Source organism: Artemia franciscana, chromosome 8 (assembly GCF_032884065.1).
Source record: "Artemia franciscana chromosome 8, ASM3288406v1, whole genome shotgun sequence".
Taxonomy (NCBI): Eukaryota; Metazoa; Arthropoda; class Branchiopoda; order Anostraca; family Artemiidae; genus Artemia; species Artemia franciscana.
This window is the reverse complement of record NC_088870.1, coordinates 9,124,215-9,151,951: the sequence shown is the minus strand read 5'-3', so window position 1 is coordinate 9,151,951 and position 27,737 is coordinate 9,124,215. Positions and strand designations below refer to the sequence as shown.

Sequence of the window (27,737 nt, the reverse complement as noted above, 5' to 3'; positions counted from 1 at the left end):
CAAACTAGGAAAAAGACTGAGAGAAAAGAAAAATAGCCTAGCCTAAGACATGCTTTGTTACAAACTCCATCAAAACCACGCAAGGATTCTTTACTTAAAAAAATGATAGGTATCAATTTTAGACAAGCACAATTTGTGATCTAAAATCCAACCGAGCCAAGCAATCAACCTTTTAAAGCTGTTTTACCTTTTCAGTTTATTATTGTGTTGCAAATATGGCTGAGAGCCGATAGAATTATAAACGTATCGAATATCGGGAGACACTTTAATAAAATTAAATTCCTCACAAAGCCTCTTCAACAAAATTTATTGATCTCTCAAATATTTCATGTAAATTACTTTGGTTAAGATTAAATTACTTTTAATAAAGGTTTTTCAAAGAATTTCATTTACTATTATTTCACTCAGAGGGGTTTTAATTATAGAATTTCGCAGTAAAATTCAAAATCGAAAAACGCGAAAAGTTTGGATAGAATTTAAAATATGGAGGACAATGAAAAAGAGCCAGCTATCATTACCGTCGAAGGAGAGGTTTCATTGGAATCTAATGAAATCAGTGAAGATTTTTCAGAGGGGTGCCCTATAGAGGATGAGATCCCCAAAATTGAACAAGAAACAGAAGAAGAAATGATTAAAATAAGAAACCTGGAAAAAGACTACAGTGAAGAATTAAAATTTGTAGGTTTTGGTAGATATTGCCTTTTTGGTAAAATTCTAGTTAATTGACTTCTTGCTATCTCAGAAAGGGTTTAGGTTTGGAAAATGAAACTTTCAGGGATAAATCTACAGACCAAAGTATGTCCTGGGAAGGTATTTTGAAGTCACTACCTCCACTCCTTCTCCCTCTAAAGGGCCCTGACCTTTGATGACCTTTAAAAATATGTGTGTTATAAAATTGAAACCTTGCAAAATAGATCTTCCGCTTAATTGAAGTACAACAAAATTGTTTTCAGCTTCATAACTTTGCTTAATTCCATTTTATAAGGCTTTGAAGATATGCAAATACATTTCCTAAATTTTGAAAAATAACATTGATATGGCTCAAAATTCTACTCAAATAACAGGAATTGCATTTTCAGAACTAAAGGCAGAGAAAAAGCAACTAGTAATTAAAATTTAAGGTAAAATGTTGTTTTGTCAAAATTTCAATAGGTTATAGACCTATCATGTAGACAAATTTCAGGGCCCTCTAGAGGGAGAAGGAGTAGAGGTGTGTACTTTAAAATACCTTCCTAGGACATACTTTAGCCTATAGACCCATCCCTGAAAGTTTCATTTTCCTAACCTAAACCCTTTCCAAGATAGCAAGATGTCAATTAACTAGAATTTTACCTCTTTTTTTATTATTATTATGATAGATAAAAATGAAAAAACTAAGGGATGCACTTTCATAGGTTTTTCTTAGTATACTTGGTTATTCATAGGGGCAAATCTCCAGCATTTATATTGGGGGGGGGGGGGGGTAAGAGGGCTCCATTTCTAGATTGACAAGAGACATGGAATATATGATAATTTTTTGTCCACATTATTGGGTAGAAACTGCCCCCTCCCTCATTGGGTAGGATATAGCCTAGTCACTGGCCTTATGCATCAGTTGGTGAAAATAAAGATTCCCATAAGTAACAGAGACAAGGTGAATACAAAATGTATCCTCCCTGGTCATCCAATATATAGCTTAAAGAATATTTAAAAGCTAAAATGAAACACTAAAGCAATCAATTACTTGCTTTATAATATGTAGGATACAGCCTATCTATGAATCAGATTATCATGTTTCCTTCCATTATTATTATCTGATATCTGCGTTGACACCTATATTTTAGAGAGGGTAGCTGTAGTTGGCATAGTCTGTCTTCATAGCTCAAATCTTTGAGTTCTGGCAGAAGCTTTGCTGCTTTTCTTTGCACTTTCTCAAGTTCAGCAGAGTTTAATTTATAGTTAGGGCCCCAGATGATATTTCTGTATTCAATGGTTGGTCTGACAAGTCCTTTGTAGAGTTTGGTGAAAGTCAAGATATTTGAAGCTTTGTCTAATTAAACCAACTAATTGAGTAGCTTTGGCAACTATTTTCTCAGTTTGACCGTAGAACTTAAGCTGGAAGTCAAGTACAATGCCAAGATCTTGTTCAGAGTCTACAAGCTCTAAAAGTATTGTTGATCCTGTTTTGTTTACCATTGTAAACTTTGGTTCTGGGAAATCTTTCCTCTTTCCTATCCACAGGACTTTTGATTTGATAGGGTTATTATTCAAACCAAGATCTTGGAAATTTTTTGTCAGCTTGTGGTTGTCTTTCTGCAGCAATGGGATGTCTGTATAGCCTGTTACTTTTTGTACAGCTTGGTATTGTCTGCAGATAATTTGTTGTGCTTGCAACACCAGTGCTTATACTGTTGATGAAAAGAATGAAGAGAAGTGGTCCAAGGACACTCCCCAGTAACAGCAAAGAGAATTAAGTTGAAACTTCCAAGGAATGTTGAGGGGAGGGGTTGGTTAATATGTGTCTATACTGATGGCTGTAACATAATGGGGTCAAAATTTTTTAGTAATTTATACTCCCAAAGAATATGCAGATTTTTAATCAATTTATTTGAATAATATTCCCCTTACCCATGCATCCAATGTTCTACAGTACAACTATTATTAAAAACCATTATTAATTATTTCAAAATATGATTAGCCAGCCAAAATCTTGGTTCTCAAGATGAACACCAAAAATGATTTAAAAAATGTTTCTACTAACGAATAAAAAAAAACATATCCATTAAAAACACACAGAAACATATTTGAAAATCTTCCACAAAATAAGTTTTTCAGAGAAAAGTAAATAGTTGCATTAAACTGAAGATAAGCAGGAAAAAGTCAAATAATAATTCTAACATGCAACAGACATAAATGATTATCAATGAATAATGAAACCTAAAACAAACAGAAATTACAATAAATAACTGAACCAACTTGCCCCAAACAGGAGTATGGTAAATGTCTACTTTGCCTTCTAAAGACCAACACATCATTGGTTATTTAATAGAAAGAAAATACATTTTAAACATTTTCTCTTTTATAATTTTTGTAAATAAAAAATAGTTGAGTTTTTCATAAATGAGAGTCAATATTTATTAAACTCTCAAGCTACTTTAATCTGTTCTTTTTTTGTAATCTTGGTTGTTACCAAAACATCACTGGTTATTTAATAGAAAGAAAATACATTTTAAACATTTTCTCTTTTATAATTTTTGTAAATAAAAATAGTTGAGTTTTTTGTAAATGAGAGTCAATATTTATTAAACTCTCAAGCTACTTTGATCTGTTCTTTTTTTTGTAATCTTGGTTGTTACCAAAACATCATTGGTTATTTAATAGAAAGAAAATACATTTTAAACATTTTCTCTTTTATAATTTTTGTAAATAAAAAATAGTTGAGTTTTTTTCATAAATGAGGGTCAATATTTATTAAACTCTCAAGCTACTTTGATCTGTTCTTTTTTTTGTAATCTTGGTTGTTACCAAAACATCATTGGTTATTTAATAGAAAGAAAATACATTTTAAACATTTTCTCTTTTATGATTTTTGTAAATAAAAAATAGTTGAGTTTTTTCATAAATGAGGGTCAATATTTATTTAAACTCTCAAGCTACTTTGATCTGTTCTTTTTTTTGTAATCTTGGTTGTTACCAAAACATCATTGGTTATTTAATAGAAAGAAAATACATTTTAAACATTTTCTCTTTTATAATTTTTGTAAATAAAAAATAGTTGAGTTTTTTTGTAAAAGAGAGTCAATATTTATTAAACTCTCAAGCTACTTTAATCGGTTCTTTTTTGTAATCTTGGTTGTTATGGGGATTTTCTTTCTTTTTTGTTGATGTCATGACAGATAATAACACATAGCTCAGATTAAAAATCGTTTTCAGTAAATTGCAAATGACTTTAGAAGGCTTAGGAGGCATTAGTCCTACTACCTGTTTGTAATAATTTATGTTTGTTTTAATTTTGACTCAGTTGGTTAATGTAATTTCTGTTCATTCTGGGTTTAATTTTTTTTTATTGATAGTGGTTTATATTTGTTTCATGCTTGAACTATTTGAGTTATTTCTGCTTGTTTTGGTTTAATGTAGCTCTTTACTTGTTGGTGAACTTCTCTTGTGGAAAATGTTGTTTTTTAAATAATTATAAGGCAAGAATTTCATTAGTTAGTGCTTTTTTATAAATTTTATGTATAAACTAGGGTTATATCTTGCACCATTAGGGGATGGGCACTTACACCAGGACAACAACCGTTCTATTTAGAAAAGGTATTTATTGGGAAATTAATGGCAGACTATTATTCTTGTTTTTCTTTCAGATGAGCCACTGCAGCAGAGTGTTACCATTTATTTAGTTTTTGAGTTTATTTATTATTTGTGATTATTTCATGTTAATTATTTATTCATGAGGCCAAATAAAATTTGGCTAGTTCTACCAATAAATTATTGACCATTTGAAACTAAATTGTACTATAATCTGAAATGCAGTCACATGAAAATGCTGCCATAAAAACTATTTTAACTATAATTTTATTTGGCTTCACTTGTGCATAGCATATAATTATAGTAAAGATGCAATTATTTACCTTAGCAAAAGTTTTGGTAATAAGAATTGCAGTTTTAATTGCATTAAATTGTTTTTTAATTCTTCTTTTTAATTATGTTTTAATTGTACTTGGAGCGAGAAAAAGAAACATTAATTTATAATGTACAGAAAATTTACATAAAACTGGAACTAACTTTTCTGGGTTTTTCCCTCTTTAATGCATCTTTTTTACTATATTTTGTTTTAAATGAAAGGATTATCCCATGTTAATTTTCCTTATGCTCCTATATTTCTTTATATAGGCATTCAATATTAAACACCATTCATTTACTCAGTGAAAATGATTTAAAAATGCCTGTTTCAAAGACTTGTATTATTATTTTCTTTTTTGTTTTATATTCAAATATTTAGTATACTCACCATTGACTTGTGTGGGGGCCTAATTTTTTTTCATTTCAAAGAGTTTTTGCAGTTTAGGTATTATCTTCTATTCCTAATGTTACATGCTTCATATGTTTAACTTTGGATAATTGAATAAAACATTGGTCTTTTCATATATTTTTCATCTTCACAGATGATTTCAACTTCACAATGACCCTGCTCTAATATATTTGTAGTGAAATCTTTATAAGTTTTTCCTCTTTTAAAGTTCCTCTACTTTCGAATTGAATTTTTTACCACTAGCCTACTCTATTGTATTCTGAGGGGTAATGGAGAGATTGTATATAAATACAATTTAAATTCCTTTCCAGACTGCAATATTCAATTGTGCAGCAATCTCTGAATGAACAGGATGTAATGAACCCTAGAATCGTTTTTTTTGTATTATGGGCCTATAATACAAAAAATGATTACCAATTTTGTTAGTTAATGTTTTAGAATGCTAGATTGACAAATATCGAGTTATAATTTTCTTTGGGAATGCTACCTTAGATTTTTTCTAGCTAATGGGAAACTCTTTTTTTAAATGACACAAGTATTTTAAGAAGTTTTTGAAGTTTCATAAGCCTTATGTGCCAATACTCTCCTCTGTGAGTTAATCTTGGTTGCATATTGTCATTAAGCTAAGAAAAAAAGGAATGGGCTGTTTCATAGTAAACAAAATCCTCTTTTAAAAAATGGAAAAAAGTGATCCTTTTTCTTTAACCTTGAAAAGCATCTTTTCAGATGCTTTATTATAGGCTGAATAATATTGTCCCATGACACCCCCTCCCTCCCTTAAAATAAGCTTTGTAATTCCCTCCTTAGGGATGGCAGTTGGAGTCCTTATATTGCAGATTATTTGGTTTAGAACAACTGTCAGTTATGTGACTCTCTAAGCTTTGCTTTTGTTGATCCAGCTCTAAATGAGCACCTGGAGGGATCCAGGGCATGTAAACAGGAAGAATGTTTGCAAGCAAAGAATGGATGTCTCCATCCCCCCATTGCACTTCCTGACTGAAGGGCAAAGAAACAAATATCAGTATCACCAGTAGGGACCATAAAGTCCAGTTTCATATCCTTTACTTGTTTTTACATTAAGGGGAGTCAGATGTAGTCTTAATCTTGAAGATTGTTGTCTGCAGAATGATCAAAGGTAATTGGTGTAGAGGGCTGTTTTTCATTCTAAATAAGAGAAAATCTCCTTTCTGTGAAAAAAAAAATGATAAACAACTTAATAACCTATTTTGTCTTTTTAGAAGAAAGCTATTTTAGAAAGCTATTTTGTCTTTTTAGAAGAAACATCAAGAAGCTTTAGAACTGAAAGCTGTTGCTAATACATTTTTCAAATCTGCTGATTATCAGGCAGCATGCAATTCTTACACACAGGCTTTGAAGACATGTCCACTCTTTTTCAAGCCAGATATTTCCATACTCTATGCCAATAGAGCCACTGCCAAATTGAAGCTCCACTATGTAAGTATATTTATTTAATGTGTTTTTCAAAAGCAACACAATTCTAATGCCATTCAAGGTGTGTGAAAAATCTATTAGTAGGCCTCATGATGATTTAGTTCAAATCACAAGTACAATTTCAATTATAGTAAGTTGTACAATGAGCTCTTGCCAAGACTTTTTTAGGATGGGGGGTCAAGCCTGCACAAGACTTTTCTAGGGCTTTCTAGGCCTGCGAAAAATTTTACTGGAAAGGGAGGGTAAACTTCAGATTTTGGTCAGTTTTTTTTTCTACAGATGTTATTGCTTTTTGACATTGCACATTGTGCGCTTTACATGTTTTTGGTGGGGTGACATCAAAAACAAAGACATGGGTATGTCTGGCAAGGGGTGGCAGCTGCCTCCCCCTCTCCTCTGTTAGAGTTATCCTAAAGAAAAGATGCAAATCTCACCCAGTAAGATCCTGAAGACCTCCAAAGAAAATTTCAAAGATTGATCAAGAAAATTCATCTACTTTGACTCTCAAGTGATGACAGGTTGCAAATCTTTCTCTGATTCCTGTTCAAAGAAGGTGCAACATTTCTACCTTTCTGCTACAAATTTGGAAGCACATTAGGGCCATTGACTGTCTTTGCTTCTCCAATCATACACATTAAAATCCTTGGATTCGTCAAGTTTAATCCTACCCATCAAAAGTTACGAGCCTGAGAAAATTTGCCTTATTTTTGAAAAAAGGGGAAACATCATCTAAAAGTCATAGAACCTTAATGAACATCACACTATCAGATTCAGCGCATTCAGAAACCCTGTTCATCACACTCTCAGATTCAGCACATTCAGAAACCCTGTTTATCACACTCTCAGATTCAGCACATTCAGAAACCCTGTTCATCACACTCTCAGATTCAGCACATTCAGAAACCCTGTTCATCACACTCTCAGATTCAGCACATTCAGAAACCCTGTTCATCACACTCTCAGATTCAGCACATTCAGAAACCCTGCTCATCACACTCTGTTTTAAATGCCCAGGCATGTGTAAATGTTTCATGTATCTCCAAGAATATAAATGTGTCGCTACTTACATACGCGGACGATCTATTAAATCGGTCTATTAGGGGTCTGCAATCGAATTTGCAAGTCGGTCTATTAGGGGTCTGCAATCGAATTTCTCGATCCTGCGTGATGAATACCGAAAAATCGGCCTGGCTTTCAATACTTCTAAATCTGCAATTCTTTTTTTCAACGATAGTCCTTCTCAGCCTGAACACCTCCTACTGGGTAGCGAGTCAATTACCGTTTCATCTCTTGTCGTGTATCTGGGTCTACCCATAGGCTGTAACCTTAATGAAACTTGTCTACTGCTCGTCAAACACGTCGAGAAAAAACTCCGCACCGCGTATGGGTCTATCGTTGCCAGCAGACTCCTCTTATGCCAAAAGTATCTCGCCAATATGTATAACGCTGTCGCTCTGCCACATATTTTATATATCGCGCCATTTTGGAATTTATTAACTGACACCCAAAAACGCAAGCTCCGGTCCCTTTATTTTAGGTTCGCGAAGTTCCTGCTGCGATGCCCCTTGTGGACGAGAAATACATAGATGATTGATAAACATAGGATTGCAGACCCCAGTATCGCGGTAAACCAGTTGATTTCTAATTTCCAGGCAAAATGGAACCACCCCTGGCTTAAACATTTCTACAGTTCTTGATTATGTATTTTTCCATGTTGTGTCTTAAATTTCTCTCCGTTTTTCTTCTCTTTTTTTTCTTTTCTTTTATTTGTTTTTTCATTGTACTCCGTTTTGTTCCATGTGAAAAATACGGGTAATAAATATTTTACTTACTTACTTACTCTCAGATTCAGCACATTCAGAAACCCTGTTGTAGAAGTTTGAAGCTTCCATCTACAAAAATATGGAATTTTGTATTTCTTGCCAGAAGGAAGATCATGAATGCGTTTTATTTGTTTGTTTTTGTATGTTTTCCCAAGGGGTGATCGTATCGACTCATTGCTCCTAGAATTTCGCGAGAGATCCGAAAAAAATGAAATCTGGTTTTGTTGTTAACTCCTTGAACTCTGAATGAAAACTGAACTCTGAAATTGCTATATGTCACTTGGTTAATACCAAGTGCCATAAAAAAAGAAACGAGAAAAAGAAATCGAATAGCCCATTCGAACGGAGATTAAAAGTTCTAGTTTCCCATTTTAGGTGACCAAAAAAATTGGAGGACAGTTAGGCCCTCTCCCACGCTCATTTTTTTTCAAAGTCACCGGATCCAAATTTTGAGATTGTCATTTTGTTCAGAAGAGTCGAAATATATAATAACTATGTCTTTGAGGAAGACTTAATCCCCCACACTCCCTGGGGGAAGGGCTGCAAGTTATGAACTTTGCCCATTGTTTACATATAGTATTGGTTATTGCTAAGTATACAGACGTTTTCAGGGGGATTTTTTTAGTGGGGGATCTGGGGGATTTGGTTACGTGGGAGAATCTTTCCATGGAGGAATTTTTCGTGGGGGAAAGAGAATTTCCGTGAAGTGGGCGCTGGATTTCCCTGCATTTATTACGTAAATGAGGGGGTTCGTCCCCTCGTCTTTACCTCGCTCTTTACGCTAAAATGTTTTAGTAATTTCAAAAGAGCTAATTATTCTAACTAAACGGCCTTTGTGATTCAGGGGTCATTCATAAAGAATAGGAACAGAATTCGAGCTTTAGCGTAAAGCGCGAGTTACTGACGAGGGGGCGAACCTCCTCATATCACATATATAATGAAGTTTGCCCCCTCGTAAAAACCTCGCTCTTTACACTAAAGTTCGAATTTTCTTAAATAAGGGCCGGTATAAGCAATAATTTGTTTGTGGTTTTCTGGCCAATGTTAGCATTTAATATTATCTGAAGCAGCTTCGTAAGTATGATTTTTATGTGATAATTAACCAAAGATATTGTATATCTTTGGCTTGTGGTTGCTATTAAATAATAAAAAAACAAGTTTTTTTTCAACTGAAAATAAGGAATGACATTAAAACTTAAAACGAATATAAATTATTACGTATGTCTTTTCAAGATCTTTTCTTTCATTCATTTTGGTCATTTGAGAATTACTCAACTTGTTACTTTCATTTTTATAACAATAATTTCGACCTCTTTGGCCGTTCTGTTACTATGCCTTACAAAATTAGTTCCGCAAATATCACTAATTTAAGTTATGTTGGAGAATCTTTCCATAGAGAAATTTCTCGGGGGGGGGGGGGGGGATTTTCCGTGGTGGTGGGGCTGGATTTCGATTTCCCGACATTATTTAATAATCGATCGGCAATTAAAAAAAAATATGTTTTTTTCTACTGAAAGTAAGAAGCAACATTAAAACTTAAAACGAACAGAAAATATTATGTATATAAGGGGTGTTGCCTCTTGTCAATAGCTCGCTCTTGCACTAAAGTTTCTTTTTTAACTTTTAAAAGAGGTTAATATTCTAACTAAACAACCTTTGCGATTCAGGAGTCGTCCTTAAACAACTGGAACGAAAATCAAACTTGGCTTATTATTAGTTTAAAAAAAAGTAAAATTAACATAAAAATTTGGTTTTAATTATTCGTATACGGTGAGCCAAATTAAAAACATGCATTAATTCATAAACCTTTAGAAATTATATAAAAAAATTTTTTTTTTTTAGCTGAAAGTAAGGAGCAACGTTAAAACTGAAAACGGACAGAAACAATTCCGTATATGAAAGGGGCTGTCCCCTCCTCAACGCCACGCTCTTTGCGCTAAAGTTTTTTTTTATTGTTTTAAAAAGCAGAGTTGTGAGAAAAAGTCAAAATTTAGCGTAAAGAGCGGGGCGTTGAGGAGGGGACAGTCTCTTTCATATACGGAATAATTTCTGTTCGTTTTAAGTTCTAATGTCGCTCCTTACTTTCAGTTAAAAAAAAACTAGTTTTTTTTTATTTAATGCCTGAAAGAAACAAAGACTCGACAGAACAACTTCAGATGGTCCTATCTGACGCAAAACATAAACCTTCACTTTAGCTCCCACGGTCTAGGTTTCCCTGAAGGACAAGCAAAGGCCATCCTTTTTTTGGCCGCAAAAAAAATATATAAATTTTCAAAATATTATGCCATATTCATCTTTCCACACTTTCCACAAGGAATGAAGAGGCTGCAGACACTTGATACTATCCTGTAATACACTGTAATCGACAGCATAAAAAAAGGACAAAACTATGCTTCTCTTGCAGGTCCAGGAGCCTCCCATGATGTAGGTTCTGCATCAAGGACAAGCATCGCCCATTCTTTTTTGGCCCCAGGCAAGAAACATATTACAGCTTTCCAAAATATAATGTCATGTTCATCAATCCACGCTTTCCACAGGAACCGGAGGGGTTAGACACTTGGCATTTTCTGGCAGTATACTGAAACCGAAAGCAAAAAAAAAAAGGATAAAACTCTGCTGCTGTAGCAGGTCCAGGATCTTCCCATGCTGTAGGGTCTGTCTAAAAAACAAGCATCGACCATCCTTTTTTGGCCCAGGCAAGAAATGAATACAGCTTTCAAAAATATCAACGTCAATTAAATCAGTCCACTCTTTTCATAAGAACTGCAGAAGCTATACACTTGGTACTTTCTTGCAATATATTGAAATAAATAGCATTAAAAAAAAAAAGACAGGACACGACAAAACCATGCTCCTATAAAAAATATAGGAGCCTCCTGTGCAAGATCTGTCTCGAGAACAACCATCGATCATCCTTTTTGGCCCCAGTCACGGAATATATACAGCTTTCCAAAACACGATGTCATACTCATCAGTCTATACTTTCCATAAGAACTGTAGAGGCTAGACAATCGGTACTTTCTTGCAATTTAATGAAATCAGATACATAAAATGGACAGTACTCCTGTGATAGATGTTGAAACAAAGCAAGATGCTTTCAGTCAGTCCCTTTAAACTAATTTATTTAAACGACTGGGCTAATCTTCATTTGGATCTACAACCGAAACTGAGTAGTGCCAAAAGTACCATTTTTAGCGAAGAAGTCTTGAAAATGTGATGCACACAGTGCTCCTCTGTGATCTGGGATTTCTTCCTTGTGACTTGTAGACAATCAAGCTCAACACTCTTTTGCTCACATCCTTGATGCTCACTAGTCACAATCAATAAATCTCTCTGATTTCTCCTTTAGGCTCCTCAAGGATTTATGGACAATTGAGTCATACACTCTCCTGCCCGACGGGTTGTGCTCCTACGTAATTGATTGCTATCAACTCACTATGATGCACAATTTCTTCTATATGATCATCTACAGTCTATAGACAATCAAGCTTCACACCAACACCCGTATCCTGAATTCTCTATGTTCATTATATATATTATGTGCTCCTCTTTACTGATAATCACACTATACAGTCAGCTTCACTTCCTGGACGCTCCTTGATCTCTATAGACTATACAGTCAATGTGCCTACATGATCAATGACTCCTTTTATATGCTCCTGTCATTGTGCAATCAACTTTTAATATTCATCCATGGTTCATACTCCTTAGGGTTCCTAAATTCTTCTCAGTTTTGCATAAACAAGAAAGATGTGTACGCTTCTACACCTTCTGGATGCTTTTCCATCGTGTCAGGACACCTTTGCAATAATCTTGGGTGGATCCATCTAACTGAATATAATGCCAGCAAAATGTAGCAGACCAAACTATTTTAGGGTTTTTTTAAGTTAATATTTTAGACTTGCGTGAGTGTGCCAGTGGTAATTGCTGCCAAGAATTTTTTGGCAGTTCCATATGAAGAACTACTGTTCAAAACTCTACTTTGCTCATTGTGTACTTGTATGATATACCCCCTATTTAATTGTCTTCTAATATGTTTCTCTGACACTCAATTCTAATTAACTATACCAAAGTAAAATCAAATTTAATGTTTCAGAAACAAATTTGGGTTATATATTTACACATTAGGGGGGTTTGCTGTGAACAATTTGCTTTTGATAATTGGATAATTAACATCGTGTACGGAACTATTTAAGTTGTGTAACGTGCTGTGAACAATTTGCTTTGAATAATTGGATTTTGGATAATTAAAATTGTGTACGCAACTTCTGAATATATATCTTGTGAGTATTGCTACCTGATTTGCTATTGCTTTTACTGACAACTATTGTGGCCCCGCCCACGAATTTTGATGAAATTTGATCATTTCACCGGATGATGCCAGGTGAAAGACTTGTCTTGAATCCCGTGTTGAATTTCATTTCACGGGCTAGAAATGCAGGTTGTTCAGCTGATAATATTGTAAAAATTGCTTGCGATTTTTTCAAAGGAGATATGTTAATTGAAGCAAAGAAGATTTTGTGGGCTGACGCCTCTATTACTAGGGTAACTGAGCGCCCCAAAGTGACTGATAATGTTAGTGATATGGTTCGAGCCTTTGATCTTTGTGATGAGAAAAAGATCAGCCTACCTCAGTATCTGATTTTCGAGCCAGATCAGGTCCCATGTGTGCCAGGGGAGACAACAGCTACGTTAACTCGAAAGGTTAATGAACTCTACATGGAATTTAAAAGCTTCGCTGAGCACCATAAAGCAAGGTCAGTCGTGCAAACTATTCCTGATATGAAACCTCCCCCACCCGCAAAACCGTCCTATTCAGTTATTGTGAAAAATCCACCAAAAAACTTGAATAATCCTGACGCTCGAAAAGATTTCCTGGATAAAGCTTGTGGGGGTGTCAGTTCAAGCATAGTTGTTTTGAGGCCTAGGAGGGATGCATGGCAAGTAGTTCTGTCGGACAAGGGTGCCGCCAATACTTTGGCAGATGCATTAAGCAAAGGAGACCAATCCATTAATGCTAAAGTGAAGAGTCCTGCCTTTTTCGGTATAGTACGCCGAGTGCCTGACGGAACATCTAAAAGTGACCTATGCGATCTCGCTAATAACTGTATAGAAGTTGTTCAGTTAGGAAGTACGAGGTCTTTTCGATTAAAGTTTGAGTCACGTGACCACCTAAACTATGCCACTGAGAATCCCCTTGTTATTGGTTACGAGCGTCTACCTATAACTGAGTACAAGTTTTTGCCTACCCAGTGCTACAAATGCCAGTGCTACGGCCATACTGCAAATAACTGTAAAGCTTCCCCGAGATGCTCTAAATGCGCTGGTGACCACCAGAACTCCAAAGAAAACCCATGTCAACTTGTCATGAAATGTGCTCTCTGTGGCTCCTCCGACCACCCCTGTTATTCGTATAAATGTCCAGAAGCACAGAAACTACTGCTTAAGAAATGAACAGTCAAACAAACACAAGTACAAGTACTTTACAAGATTTTACGTTTCTTAATAATTTGTCACTGTGCAATAATGTTGTTTTTAATTATTACGATGACCAAAATAATCTGTCCACCAACACCTTAGCTAGCCCCGATAGCCCTTTAAACCAAATTAACTGTAAATATCTCGACACTTTTGATTTTGTGAAAAATGTGAAACCTAAGCTAATGGAAGAGACCAAACTTAATGTAATTTGCTTTAATATCAGAAGCATACGGGATAAGTGGGCTAATTTTAAAGATTTAATTTTAACAAATGGTTACTGCCCTTTCGACGTAATTGGAATAACGGAGACGTGGCTTTCAGAAATTGATGATACTAATGAATTTTCCCTCACTGGCTTTCAAGCTATTCATATTGAAAGAAAATTAACCAAGTCCTCTGGTGGCATTTCTCTTTACATCCGATCAAGTCTAAAATTCACCAGACTATTAGATTGTGAATTCTTGTTCTCGCAACCTATAAATAATAGATGCGTTTATTCAATAATCGTCGACATAAGTGTAGACGAGAATTCTTTTATTTTTTCGTTATTTTATAAACCACCCTCATTTCCGACACCTTTCTTTTGTAATCAGTTTGATGATTTTTCTAGTTTTATTAATTTACCACAAAAGAAGGCAATAGTTTTTGGGGACTTCAATTGTAATTTATTAAATGTTAGCAATAACAATGATAGTGATACCTTCTTTGAAACATTTACCTCAAGTGGTCTTCTTCCCACAATCCTTTTTCCTACTAGAGTTGATCCCATGAGGTCTACCGCTACTTTAATTGATAACATTTTTGTATCCACTTCCCTGGGAAACCACCTGTCCTCCAAAATAATATTTTCTGACCTGTCAGATCACTTTCCAATCTATCTTTCCTTACCCTCCCTATCAGCTACTCAACCCCGTAGAACTAATACCCCTACGTCTAATAGAATATATAATACTGTGAATATGAACCGGTTCACGGATTGTTTGAAATCCTTCGACTGGTCCAAGACTTTGGATTGTCAGGATGTTAATTCAGCCACAAGTAGTTTTACACAGGGATTGAGTGATCTTATTAGTTCAACCTTTCCAGTTCGTAAATCGAACCGAAAAACTACCCATATACGCCCCTGGATGTCAAATAGCCTGATAATCTCTTCATACCGAAAAAATGACCTATATAAGTTAGCTTGCAAAACCAGTAGCGTTATTGACCTGACTAATTATAAAAAATACAAAAACATATATACCAAACTCATCCGGGAAGCAAAGAAAAATTATTATTATTCAAAAATCTCTCACTGCAAAGGGAACTTGCAAAAAATTTGGTCTACAATAAATGAAATCCTTTCAAAAAAAAGGAATTCAAGATCTGTTCCTATTAACCTTAGGGACATCAGTGGCAGATTAATTGACCCAATTTTAGTACCGGATGCTTTTAATAATTATTTCACTAATATTCCAAATGCTAACTCCTGTTCCTTCTCACAATCAGTACACCCTAGTAAGAATCCCAGATCCATGTTTTTCTCTCCAACTGATCGCAAAGAGGTGCTTCAAGTTATCGAATCTCTCTCTAATAGTAGTACACCTGACTTCTTTGGCATAAGTAATAAGCTTCTTAGGACCGTATCTTCCTATATTTGTGAACCCATTGTGCACATAGCAAACCTGTCTATGACCAATGGAGTCTTCCCAGAAATATTTAAATCAGCAATTGTTATCCCGATTCATAAAAAAGGCGATCCGTCTGAGATAAGTAATTATCGTCCAATCTCACTTCTCCCAGTTATATCTAAGGTGCTCGAGAGAATTATATTCCGACGTCTTTCTCCCTTTGTATTTGGGAATCATTCATCAGATTCGTTGATTTCTCCTCATCAATATGGCTTCCGTGCCAAATTTTCAACTGCTCATGCACTAATAGACGCCACACAGTTTATACGTTCCCAACTTGACCTTAAAAATACTGTATTGGGCTTATTTCTGGATTTTTCAAAGGCCTTTGACATGGTTGATCACTGTGTTTTATTAAGTAAACTCAATAACCTAGGGATTCGCGGAGTTCCTTTCTCATGGTTCGGCTCTTATCTCTCTGGTAGAGTACAGAGTGTGAGACTGGGCGGGGTGTCTTCACATCCCCTACCTGTCCGGAGGGGCGTCCCACAGGGCTCTGTTCTTGGTCCAATACTTTTCCTCCTTTATATTAATGATTTGATTACGGACCTGGGCCCATCAGTGCACCCAGTACTTTTTGCTGATGATAGCAACTTTTTCATCACCGGTCCTAATTTACCATCCGTCGTCACCTCTACTCAAACCCTTCTGAATAGAGTACAGGAGTGGTGTCTCGTTAACTGCATGACCATTAACAGCAAGAAAAGTCAGGTGGTATTATTTCAAACCCCTTACAAAAAAAATGAAGTTCAGCCAGCACTTGGCCTAAAATATTCTACTAATCTCCTCCCGCAGGTCGAAGTTGCCAAGTTTCTTGGTGTCCACATAGACTCCTGCCTATCATTTGCAACACATGTGTCCTATATCAGAGCCATAATTTTGCGACAGGTAAGTATAATTAATCGTGTGAATTATTTTCTTCCTCCCGATATCCTTGTCACCCTTTATTATTCTTTTATTTACCCATACATCTCATACTGCGGATCTGTATGGGGCAATACTTATCCTTCAGTTACCAATAAATTAAAATCTGCTCAAAACCGTGCCGTCAAAGCAGTTTTTCGGTTGCCACGACTATATCCCACCAAGGACTTGTACTCCGATTTTGGTATTATCCCTTTTGAACAAATCATCAAAAAGTTAAATCTATCCCTTGCATACTCCGCTTACCATAAAAATCTTCCTCCCCACTTATTATCTTATTTTAATAGTAATAATTCTGAAGGCCACTGTCTCCGTTCATCCAACCGTTCCTTCATTGTCCCCAGGTGTATCTCTAGTTCCGCCCAGCGATCCCCAATTTATAAATCTATAATTCAATGGAATTTAATACCCTCCAGTGTCGGGCTATCCACAAGTTTTCGGACGCTATATAACAATGTACTAAAATCTTGATATTATATTTCTCTAAATGTTTGTTCAATTTGCTTTAATTACCCTTGTTTTCTCTTTCTTTTTTTTTTTCTTTTCTCTCTTTTTCATTTACAATTTTTTGTTGTTTTGGTCCTTAACAAGTTCGCTTCTAGGATCTTTATTATTATTGTTGTTATGTGTTTTCTTTTCTTTTTGAATAAATTGAAATTGAATTGAATCCTTATGGAAATGAAGGTCCAGAATTGCTGATCAAGTCCTTGAAACCAATGTCTATGTATTTATTTATTTATTTCTGCCTTATTGTGTGGAAATATTGATATAAGGTTTTGAAAAGTTACTTTCAGAGTTATAGAGAGTCTGCAATAGAGAATTGTACACATAGTATTAGCCTTAATCCAATTTGTGTGAACCCGAGGTTAAGACGAGGATTATCCCCGAATTTTCATTAAAATTCCATAAAAAGGTAAAAAGATGTATTGACGATATAAAACATATGAATTAGCCTTCGGTTCAAATTGTGCGGACCAAAAATTACCTCAAATAAACATCAAGCATCAAATAAGCATACAAACATCCATTTAGAAAACTATTGTTTTGTTTATAAGATTCTCCTCACATATTACATTCAGATAAATAAATAAATTTTGTAGTGAAATTGCCATATAAAAAGGTTTTTCATCTAATGAATCTTCTCGAATTTCTGAATTCAGGTCTATTTGATTGATCAAAACTACCCACTTGATCGATCTTCTCGTTACTCAACATAACCTTTCCATCGTCACTTATTCCCAGCCTTAGCGACCTAATCTTTTTAACATTAATCTTCGGACCTATTCTTGTACCCTGAAATATTGATATAAGGTTTTGTAAACTTACTTTCAGACTTAGAGAGTCTGCAATAGGGGATTGTACACGTGCTATTAGCCTTAATCCATTTTTTTTAAGCCGAGGTTAACACGAGGATTATCCCTGAGTTTTCAATAAAATTCCATAAAAAGGTAAAAAGATGTACTGGCAATATAAAACATGACTCAACATAACCTTTCCATCTTCACCTATTCCCAGCCTTAGCGTCCTAGTCTTTTTAACATTAATCTTCAGACCTATTCTTGTACCCTGAAATATTGACATAAGGTTTTGAAAAACTACTTTCAGACTTATAGAGAGTCTGCAATAGAGGATTGTACACGTGCTATTAGCCTTAATCCAATTTATGTGAAGCCGAGGTTAAGACGAGCGGCGTGTTATATGGCTGCTGAAGATGGCTCGTCTTATGAAAATGCCTCTGAAGATTTGAGATTGGTTTTGCAGATGGAGCCGTTAAATCGAGAAGCCATTTCCATGTATAAAGAATTACAAGAGAAAATCACAGAAAGAGACAAAAAAATGGAAGAAGTGATGGGTGACTATGTTGTTCCTTATTAAATAAAAAAGATCAGTTGTGATTAAACTAAACAAGGAATTCAAATTAGAATTTAATTGAACTAAATAACATTAAGTTAAATCTAAGGCAATTTAATTAACATGACTTAAGTTAATTTCACTGAGAACCTTTAAGTCAATCACGTCGAGTTTAAGACTTTTTTTTCCGTGTTCTCGTTGTGAATCGGTGGGTATTGTAACTGAAATATTTTGTTTAAAATGGGAGGGGAAGAGATTCCTTCTATTAGAAAAAATAAGAAATATAAACCACTAACTGTACTTTTTTATATTTCAAATAATAGTGATTTCCTTGTTAAATATGTCAGCCATGTTTTGCTTACACGTTTTTGTTTTCTCGTGTTGTACGCAGTTATGCAGACTAGAAATCTTTGTATGGTTTTGGTTTCAGAAAGTGAAGATATTTATTTCAAAAATCGCTATCACTAACCACAAAGGGCCGAGTTTAAATTTCGGGGCCAAGAAACAAAACATCAATAATTTTTTTAAATAATTATATACTTAGAACCGACTAAAGATTGCTAAATTAAATCAACAGATTTGATTTAAATCGTCAACTAACGTTTAAATTAAATCCTAACCATCAATACCATCAATCAAACAAACACGCAAAAAATAAAACCGTAAAAATATATAAAATATATAAAACTATCAATCTATCAAAAACGCAAAAAAATAATATATGTATAAATATATATGTGGGCCATAAAATGTCAAGAGATTAAAAAATAAATTGATTATGAATTCATTAGTAAAAGATCCTTTCAATACGCAAGTTTGCTTAAACTGTGTCCATGTATGTGCTAATTTAATCTTGGAAATTTTTACATAAGTCATAAGCAAGATTGATTAAAATAAATAGCCTGCTTCATTTCTAGGGTTCCATTCTGAAGATAAATTGAGACATATACATACTATAGTAGACATCTTGATCTTGTGCTTAATGACGTAGTTTTTGGATTTTCATTTAAATTAAGAGTTTTGTTTTCGTCATTTTATTTTCACTATTTTTTTTACTGTTGATAAAGCCATCCGGATTTCAAGTCGAAATATTTGGATTTTTTGTCCTCTGTCTTTTTTGAAATTTTTCACCCATTTCATAATTTTTTTTTTTTTTTTATTTGTTTAGATTTGAAAATGAAAGGTAGAATGGTCCAAGAAGTTATTAACAAATACACCAATTTTGTTCTAATGGTTCTTGAGAGAAAAAAAACTTAACATCGAAAAAAAAGAAAAGAACATAACAATTACAGAAATATTACGCAACTTCTCTCGAAAAGAGAAAGAAACTCAGCATGTCGTGGCACAAAAAAAAGAAGATACAAAACGAGGATAAAAAAAAAATCAAAAACAAATAAATGGCAACAGAAAAATTAATATAGCAGAATATTAAAAAAATAAATGATTGGTACATTCAAAGACACTCAGAGGCAAATACCTGAAATAAACTGCATCAAACATTAAATATTTGTCAAGATAATATTATTAAAATACCGAGTAAAATAAGGGACACATGATTGGCAATATCTCTCGGTACTAGAGGCTAGGTAATTCATTAACTGTGGACAATTCTATTTCATTAGTCGGAGTCTAGTGACTGGTCCTTGAGTAAGGGGGCTTTTATGGTCGGGTAGTAGCCCACTACCTGACCTCTTAAGGTCAAATCCCCTATCAACCAAGAGTATTTTGTTTGTCTCTTGACTGCTAGAATAATCTGTTGAAAAAGGATGCGTTCAGCAACGAAAGGCAGCAATAAGGCTCTTCCGTGTCATAGAAAACTTCAGTTTTAGAAAATCCTTTAACCATTAAGTCAACTGTCAAAACCACGATCCTAATGATTGTATGACATTTCGACTGTCGTAATTAAGTTCACTTAATATCTTAGAAAATTCACTATTTTTTTTTTTTTTAGTGTTTCGCCCTGCCTTTGGGGGGAGTTTTATAGGTTGATTCATTTTTTTTAATAGGAGCTAGTTTAAGGCCGTAAATTAGTGTTCTGATATGAGTGAAATATCACTGTGGGAGCCGGATTTCATGCCAAAAAGGGAAAAGTATTCATTTTCACTTGGTTAAATATTGGGATCGCTCCCTTTTCGGATCAAAGCTGTAAAGTTCTTTTTTGTACTGGTAAAAATGTACCCTTGTCATTCTTTTTAGGCAGGCATTAAGAGGAGTCAAGTTTTTTTTCTTTTTCTGTGGGGTTATTTTAAAAAGTTTACAGGGAATTTTGCTTTTGATAAGACATTCCATTCAGAATTTACATTGCAACTTCCCTTGGTCATTTTTCGCCAGTAAATGTACCGTCTCCTATCAGAACTGAACTCGTAATATATTGTGCTGCTGTAAAATTCGTGGAGCCGTCCCTTACGTGATAAGCCTTTTTTAGCTATTAGGTATTCGCCAGCGGGTATCAAGGAAAAACCCAAAAACAAAAGAATTCTACAGAAGCGGCGTAGCTTCATAAGATAAAAGATACCGAATGATCTTACGAAGAATTAAGAGAGAAAAAGGGGTTTAATTTAAATGAATTAATGACAATGAAATGAAAATAAATCAACAACAAAATATTAATTAATAAGAAAAAGTCCGAATATTTCAACTCCGCGTCCGGGAGCTTTTATCAACGGAAGAAAAAAAAAGTACAAAGAGAGAAAAAATTAGTCGAATCATCTAAAGAAAAAGACAAAAAAAAATAACACAAGAGAGAAAGTCCAAAAATTATTTAGCGAATGATCGTATTTGGGATAAAGGGAGCGGTAAATCCGGAAAAACACCTGAACCATACAGGACCTACTGCTCTAAATTTTGTTCTAAAGAAAGTATTAAAATTGTATAAATGTATCCTTGCTGACTACGCAACAGGCACTAATCACAGCTTAGATACCAATACAGTTATGAAAACTGGATTTATTTTTGGGACACAGTGCGCGGTAGCGATTCTAGCGGCTGGAGACAGGAAACTGGCAGTCTGTACCAAAATCTTCTCGTAAGCAAGATAGGAGTTTTCATAACTGTATAATGGTGTCTAAGCTGTGGTTCCCGCCTATGGTGCTGTAGTACGATCTACGCGTCGGAGCGCGGGCTTGGAAGAGGCGCCAAGTTCAGGGCTCTGTACTAAAAGCTTCTCATGGGCAAGATAGGAGTTTTCATAACTGTATTTTGGTATCTAAGCTGTGGTTCTTGCCTATGGTGTTGTAGTACGATCTACGCGTCGGAGTCGGAGCGCGGGCTTGGAGGAGGTGCCGAGTTCAGAGCTCTGTACTAAAAGCTTCTCATGGGCAAGATAGGAGTTTTCATAACTGTATTTTGGTATCTAAGCTGTGGTTCTTGCCTATGGTGTTGTAGTACGATCTACGCGTCGGAGTCGGAGCGCGGGCTTCGAGGAGGCGCCGAGTTCAGAGCTCTGTACTAAAAGCTTCTCATGGGCAAGATAGGAGTTTTCATAACTGTGTATTGGTATCTAAGCTGTGGTACTAATCTATTTTTAAAGGGAAAATCAGGTTTGTTTGAACATGTCAAAATTTCTAAAATCCTTTCATTGTCCATTTGTTACAGATGTCAAGTCATATTATAATCTTTATAATTTATACTTCAGGGCAGCTGAAGCAGTTGGGAAATATGATTTTGAGGCCGTTTGGTATGTCCACTGATAACTTTAGGCTGAATCGTGATCCAGTAACAAATTCATATTCCGTCAGCATGGTTCAAAACCCAAATGAACAAGAATAAATTTGTGTACTATTTTGTTATCTTATAAATAAAATGTTAATGAATAATCTGGCACTCTGTCAAAATTTTAATTTTTACCAGAATTCCTACAGCGAACAACTTACCAAGTATTTGCATGGCGAATATTTTTGAGATGAAATATCTGTTTGAAATGTTTATATATAAATGATTTTGAAGAAACTTGATACTGGCAAATCAGGTCATGGTGTGGCGACCAAGCCAATAAGAGGAATCTAAATCATTCCTAGAATAAGTCACATTGTTCCTAATCTAACCCAGAATAACCGCATACTGACAGTTCAAGCTATTGTAGTTTATTTAAATTTAAATAAAACCAATATAATTTTACTTCAGTTTGAAAGGCCATAGAATGGTTGAAAGTGATGACATGCGATCATTTTCAACCAATCGGGTGTCTTTTCCAATGCCGAACTTTTGAAATTCATTTGCATTGAACTTCATAGAGCGTATGCTGAAGGCATGAGACAAGAGATAAGGAATGATAGACCTTCGGTAGTAATCTCGACCAGGCTTGGCAGGATAGTTTTTGTGAGCACTTTCTGACTTTTAGGGGTTTTTTGAGCTCAACCCTGACGATTATAATAATTCTGGTACAGTTATCAAATTGTCTGTCAAAATCCTGCTTGCCGTCCACTCGATGACTCGAAAAAAGGCAAGTAGACCATGGATATAAGAAACAGCTCTATCCAAATTGAAGTTTATTACCTGAAGTTGGTAGGTAGCAAGCGCTAGCTGGTTATTAAATAGTTAAATTTACAATTATACTTCCTATTCTGGAAGTGTTGAAATATAAGTAGCCACACTTATTAAGGCATCTACACTTGAAATCAGCATCTCCTTAGGACTCTATGGACGCTTCTGTTTTCATTGCTTAAATTGATCTCAAGGAATAAGAAAATGGACAATAATGAAACATAGACCTTCGATAGCATTTTTCAGCAGACTCGGTAGTATGGTAGTGTTTATCGGGCTACGTTTCGGGGCTAGTTAATCTAAACCTAACCTAATCAACACTTTTGGTTCAACCATTAAACACTCACTCAAGTATTTCTTGCCGTCCAGTCAATGACTGGAAAAACTGCAGGCAGGTTATGGGTGAAAGCCTTCGCAGAGAACTCTTAATGCATCTGACAGTTAAACTCAGCAGGCTCGGGTCGGTCTCTGAGGTTTGAACGAGCTGATGATACTACCACTATGAAGTGTGCACTTCCATTGGGCGTTTTAATGCAGCGTTGAAATTCTTCTTTAATTTTTAACTCATATGTTTTCTCTCCTCTATGCCAATTGAGTTTTTGGATCCGTGACATATCAGTAATCTCATCTGTTAGAATAGTGAAATAATCCCAAGATTAACAATTTACCATGTTAACATTTCGTCACAAGTCCGATCAATTGTATTTTTAATCTTTTGAACTCTTTTAATAAATGACCTGGACATGCATTTATTAAGAAAAATAAACACTAAAGAGAATAAAAACACAAACATATCCTTTTGACGAAATGGTGGTTTAAGACACGCGTGTATGCACGTTTAAATTTATGCTGCAGTTTAAAATTCTTATCGTTCCTCAACTTAATTGAACTGGGAAGGAATCATTTCAAAATAAAACACAGAAGTTTGTCGGTTTCGTTTCAATTAATTAAAGCGGACATCATTCCCTAATAAAACGCAGAAAGTGAGGAATATCTTTAAAGGAGGATTTCATAATAGAAAAGCCTCTATAGTGAATCAAGTTTTAGCATAAATTAAGTTTTCGATTTCGACGGTTTGGGACACTAAAAAAGAGAATAGGTTTCATAAAGACTTGCTGTTATGGCTTTTTTTATGGAAGTACAAAGATGAGGAACAAATGTAGGCTTTATTGCACAAATCACACTTAAAAGGCTTCTCTCCAGTGTGCAATCTCAAGTGAATTTTTAGGATCCAAGGCAAAGCAAAACTCTTTTCGCAAAAGTCACATTTGAATGGTCTCTCACCTGTATGGATCCTCTTATGCTTAGACAATGTACGCTTGTAGGTAAATGTTTTACCACATATTCCGCATTCATAAGATTTTTCATCACTATGAACTTTCAAGTGGCTGGTTAAAATATTGATCTTATTAAACGTCTTGTTACATATCTTACATTTATATGGTCTTTCACCAGAGTGAATTCTCTTATGACATGTCAAAGAATTCTTCGACGAAAACCTTTTTTCACATACTTCACACTTATGTGGTTTTAAATGTGTTTTTCTGTGACTGATCATTGCTTTATTAGTAGAAAAATTTTTACCACAAATATAGCATCTATACTTTTTTGTGCTTGATTGCGACAAATGACCGTACGAAAGCAAGTGCTGTCTAATATCACTGATTCCTTCATGTAAACATATCGGGCATTGTCTTTTTTCTCCCAGTTTGTGCTCTATATAATGCACAACGAAAGTTGAATAATTACTAAATATAGAAAAGCATAATTTGCACTGGATTTGCGACAGTTGTTCACACTCTGTGCTTTGGTGAAGATCCAATATTAGCGACGAATTTTCGACTTGATCACAAAAGCGACAACGCCAGATTGCATTTCTGGTATCTTTAATAAATTGTTTTGATATTTTTTCCACTTGAAGAATGGCTTTTGGACACGTAATCGCCTGTTGTTCTGACAATGAACTAGCTTTGGGCGACACTACAGGGGGGTCTATTTTCAATTTGATATACCTAATTGAAGAAGGCTCCTGGGAGATTCCTCTCTCTTCCAAGGGTTGATTTTTGATAGACATCGGTGAATTTTTTATATCTAAAAGAGGGAAAAAATTTAGTTTTTGTCTGAGATGTCCTACTTCTAACAATTTTCGTGACATTTAAACCATTCAGTTTTTTGATGCCATTTCTCTAGTTTCATCTGCGTGCAATTGAACTTTCAAAAAAAGGAGAATCAAGTAAAGAGCACCACTATCTCTATTGCGTAGCAAAAATTAAGATATCTCTTTGATCAAAACTGAAAAACAAGTACAAAATAATTACCGGTCTAGGAGAGGCAGAAAGAGGGATGAAGGGAGGGAGATAAAGAGTCTTTCACTCCTGTCAACTCCCTCTCCTTCCGTTCTCTTTCCCTCTCTCTTGTTCTGTCTATATCTTACTCTCTTTCTCTCTCTCTCTCTCTCTCCCTCTCTCTCTCTCTCTCCCTCTCTTTCTCTCTCTCCCTCTCTCCCCTATTTCTCGCTTTGTCGCTCCCTCCCTCCCTCCTCTTTCCTGGGCAAAGATTTCGATACTTGTATGATAAACTCCCTATTGATCAAGTTGTTCGTTAAAGCATTAAAGAACCGTTTCTTTTTCGCTAGTTTCTTTCAGTTTAGCGTGAGACAAGACAAAGAGAAGTGGCATAATAGAATATATATGGAATATATATATATATATATATATATATATATATATATATATATATATATATATATATATATATATATATATAAAAATAAGTTGTCTGTGTGTGTGTGGTCGAGTGACGTCATGTTTTCGACTGACGAAATTACAGACCGGGACATCGGAACGCAAATGACGACCGGGACACCGGCACATAGGGAATATAAATGACGACCGGGACACTCAAAGAGAAAGCGACCGGGGCACAAGGAATGTTCGATTAGCAATCACCATCAACAAAGCACCGGGACACAAATGACGACCGGGACACAGGGAGTATAAATGACGACCAGGAAATAAGTAAAAAAAAACTAAAAAGAAAAAAAAAACTAAAAACTAATAAAAAAAAAACTAAAAAAACTAAAAAAGAAAAAAAGGAAAAAAAAATGAAAAATAAAGGAGAAAAACAAAACTAAAAAAATAAAAATGAAATCAAATTAAAAAGAAAAAAAACTAAAAAAAGTAAAAACCAAAAAAAAACTAAAAAGAAAAAAAGGGGAAAAATACAAAAATTTATTTCATCATATACCATTTCCAAAACGAATGTATATACAGACCGGGATACAAATGACGACCGGGACACAGGGAATATAAATGACGACCGGGACACAGGGAATATAAATGACGACTGGGACACAACTACAACGGGAACGCCGGGGGGCACAGGGGGACATATAAATGACGGCGGGGACACAGGGAATGTTCGATTAGCAATCACCATCAACAAAGCTCAAGAGCAATCATTAGAATCATGAGGTAAAACTAAAAAAACTAAGAAAAAGGTAAAAAACTAAAAAAAAGACCAATTCAAAAACGAATGTATATACAAACCGGGACACCGGAACACAAATGACGACCGGGACACAAGGATTATAAATGACGCCCGGGACACTCAAAGAGAAATCACAGACTGGGACACCGGGACACAAATGACGACCGGGACATAGGGAATATAAATGACGAACGGGACACAACTACAACGGGGACGCCGGGGGGGCACAGGGGGATATATAAATGACAACGGCGACACAGGGTATGGTCGATTAGCAATCACCATCAACAAAGCTCAAGGGCAATCATTAAAATCATGAGGTATAGATCTGAATACGGATTGTTTTCCCATGGACCATTATATGTTGCATGTTCAAGAGTCGGTAAACCTGACAATCTATTTATATGCAGAGACAATAGGACAGCAAAGAATGTTGTATATTCGCAAGTTTTACGTAGTTAAAAACATATGTATATATATATATATATATATATATATATATATATATATATATATATATATATATATATATATATATATATATATATATATATATATATATATATATATATATATATCACAGGTGGGACATAGGGACACAACTACAATGGCGCGTAACGACTTACCCGCGCGGGGAGGCTTGGGGGGGGCACTAAGCGCCCCCACCAACTAGGTGTTGGGGTGGCGCGAAGTATATATATATATATATATATATATATATATATATATATATATATATATATATATATATATATATATATATATATATATATATATAATGAAAAGAGAAATCACCAATGCAACAGCACAATCTCATAAAAAAAAGGAAGACAGAAGAAGAAAAGGAAGACTGTTTCCCTGCATTAGTGATTAATGTAGATCAGCACTTGAATGAGGCCTTAATCCTACTCATCCATACAGTCACATAGGTCAAACAACATGGACATACACAATCAACCATAAAGAATATATATATATATATATATATATATATATATATATATATATATATATATATATATATATATATATATATATATATATATATATATATATAATTTGGGCTATATATTTGAACGTTAAGGGGGGGGGGGTACTTGGTCAGTGTGACGTTAGAAAACAATTCTTACTACAAAATATACAGAATAATTGGACCTAACTATATATATTTATAATATAAACTATAAATACAAGAAAAAAGTAAAAAACAATATAAATATTAAAACTCTACAATTGGAAGAGCCTTAGCGTGAATAGCGAGTGGATGATGAGGGAGAAGTTTCAGTTAAAACTTGTTTTCATTTAACTACAAATCAGGGTAAACTACACATCTCCCAAATTTCCCTGAAGGCTAAAATATCACTTACACATTACTTAGAACAAATGTATTTTGAACTTTAGTGAATTCAGAACCACTCATACTTTCAGGCGATTTAATCCTGGTCTGACATTCGAAATATTCTGAAATTTTCAAATACTTCAGTTCTTCAAATCAAAAATAACCATATTTTTTAAGCCTGTGAAATTTGTTTATCGGAATTGTTGTACGTTGTG

General features: G+C 34.8%; 2 protein-coding genes across 7 annotated transcripts in view; one reads left to right on the top strand and one right to left on the bottom strand.

Annotated features, from left to right (window-relative positions):
• The first annotated feature begins 428 nt into the window (after window positions 1-428).
• Window positions 429-22,027, top strand: LOC136029952 (tetratricopeptide repeat protein 1-like). Its single transcript, XM_065708503.1, has 4 exons — window positions 429-678; window positions 6,287-6,466; window positions 17,967-18,213; window positions 21,847-22,027. The coding sequence occupies exons 1-4, from the start codon at window positions 484-486 to the stop codon at window positions 21,978-21,980; spliced, it is 756 nt and encodes a 251-aa protein (XP_065564575.1). The 5' UTR covers window positions 429-483; the 3' UTR covers window positions 21,981-22,027.
• A 245-nt stretch (window positions 22,028-22,272) lies between these two features.
• LOC136029950 (zinc finger protein 271-like) overlaps window positions 22,273-27,737 on the bottom strand; it is an 80,312-nt gene continuing 74,847 nt past the window's right edge. For all 6 annotated transcript variants that reach the window (XM_065708494.1, XM_065708497.1, XM_065708493.1 and 3 more), the window contains one exon: window positions 22,273-24,785. In XM_065708494.1, coding sequence (XP_065564566.1) covers window positions 23,797-24,785 — 989 coding nt within the window. In that variant the 3' untranslated portion in view covers window positions 22,273-23,796. The remainder of the gene's footprint in view (window positions 24,786-27,737) is intronic.

Excerpts from the sequence above, each read along its gene's own strand:
- LOC136029952 (XM_065708503.1), top strand. The coding sequence starts at position 484 with ATGGAGGACAATGAAAAAGAGCCAGCTATCATTACCGTCGAAGGAGAG. Across the intron at positions 679-6,286 it reads ACAGTGAAGAATTAAAATTT|AAGAAACATCAAGAAGCTTT; the intron begins GTAGGTTTTGGT and ends TTGTCTTTTTAG. Across the intron at positions 6,467-17,966 it reads CCAAATTGAAGCTCCACTAT|ACTTATAGAGAGTCTGCAAT; the intron begins GTAAGTATATTT and ends AACTACTTTCAG.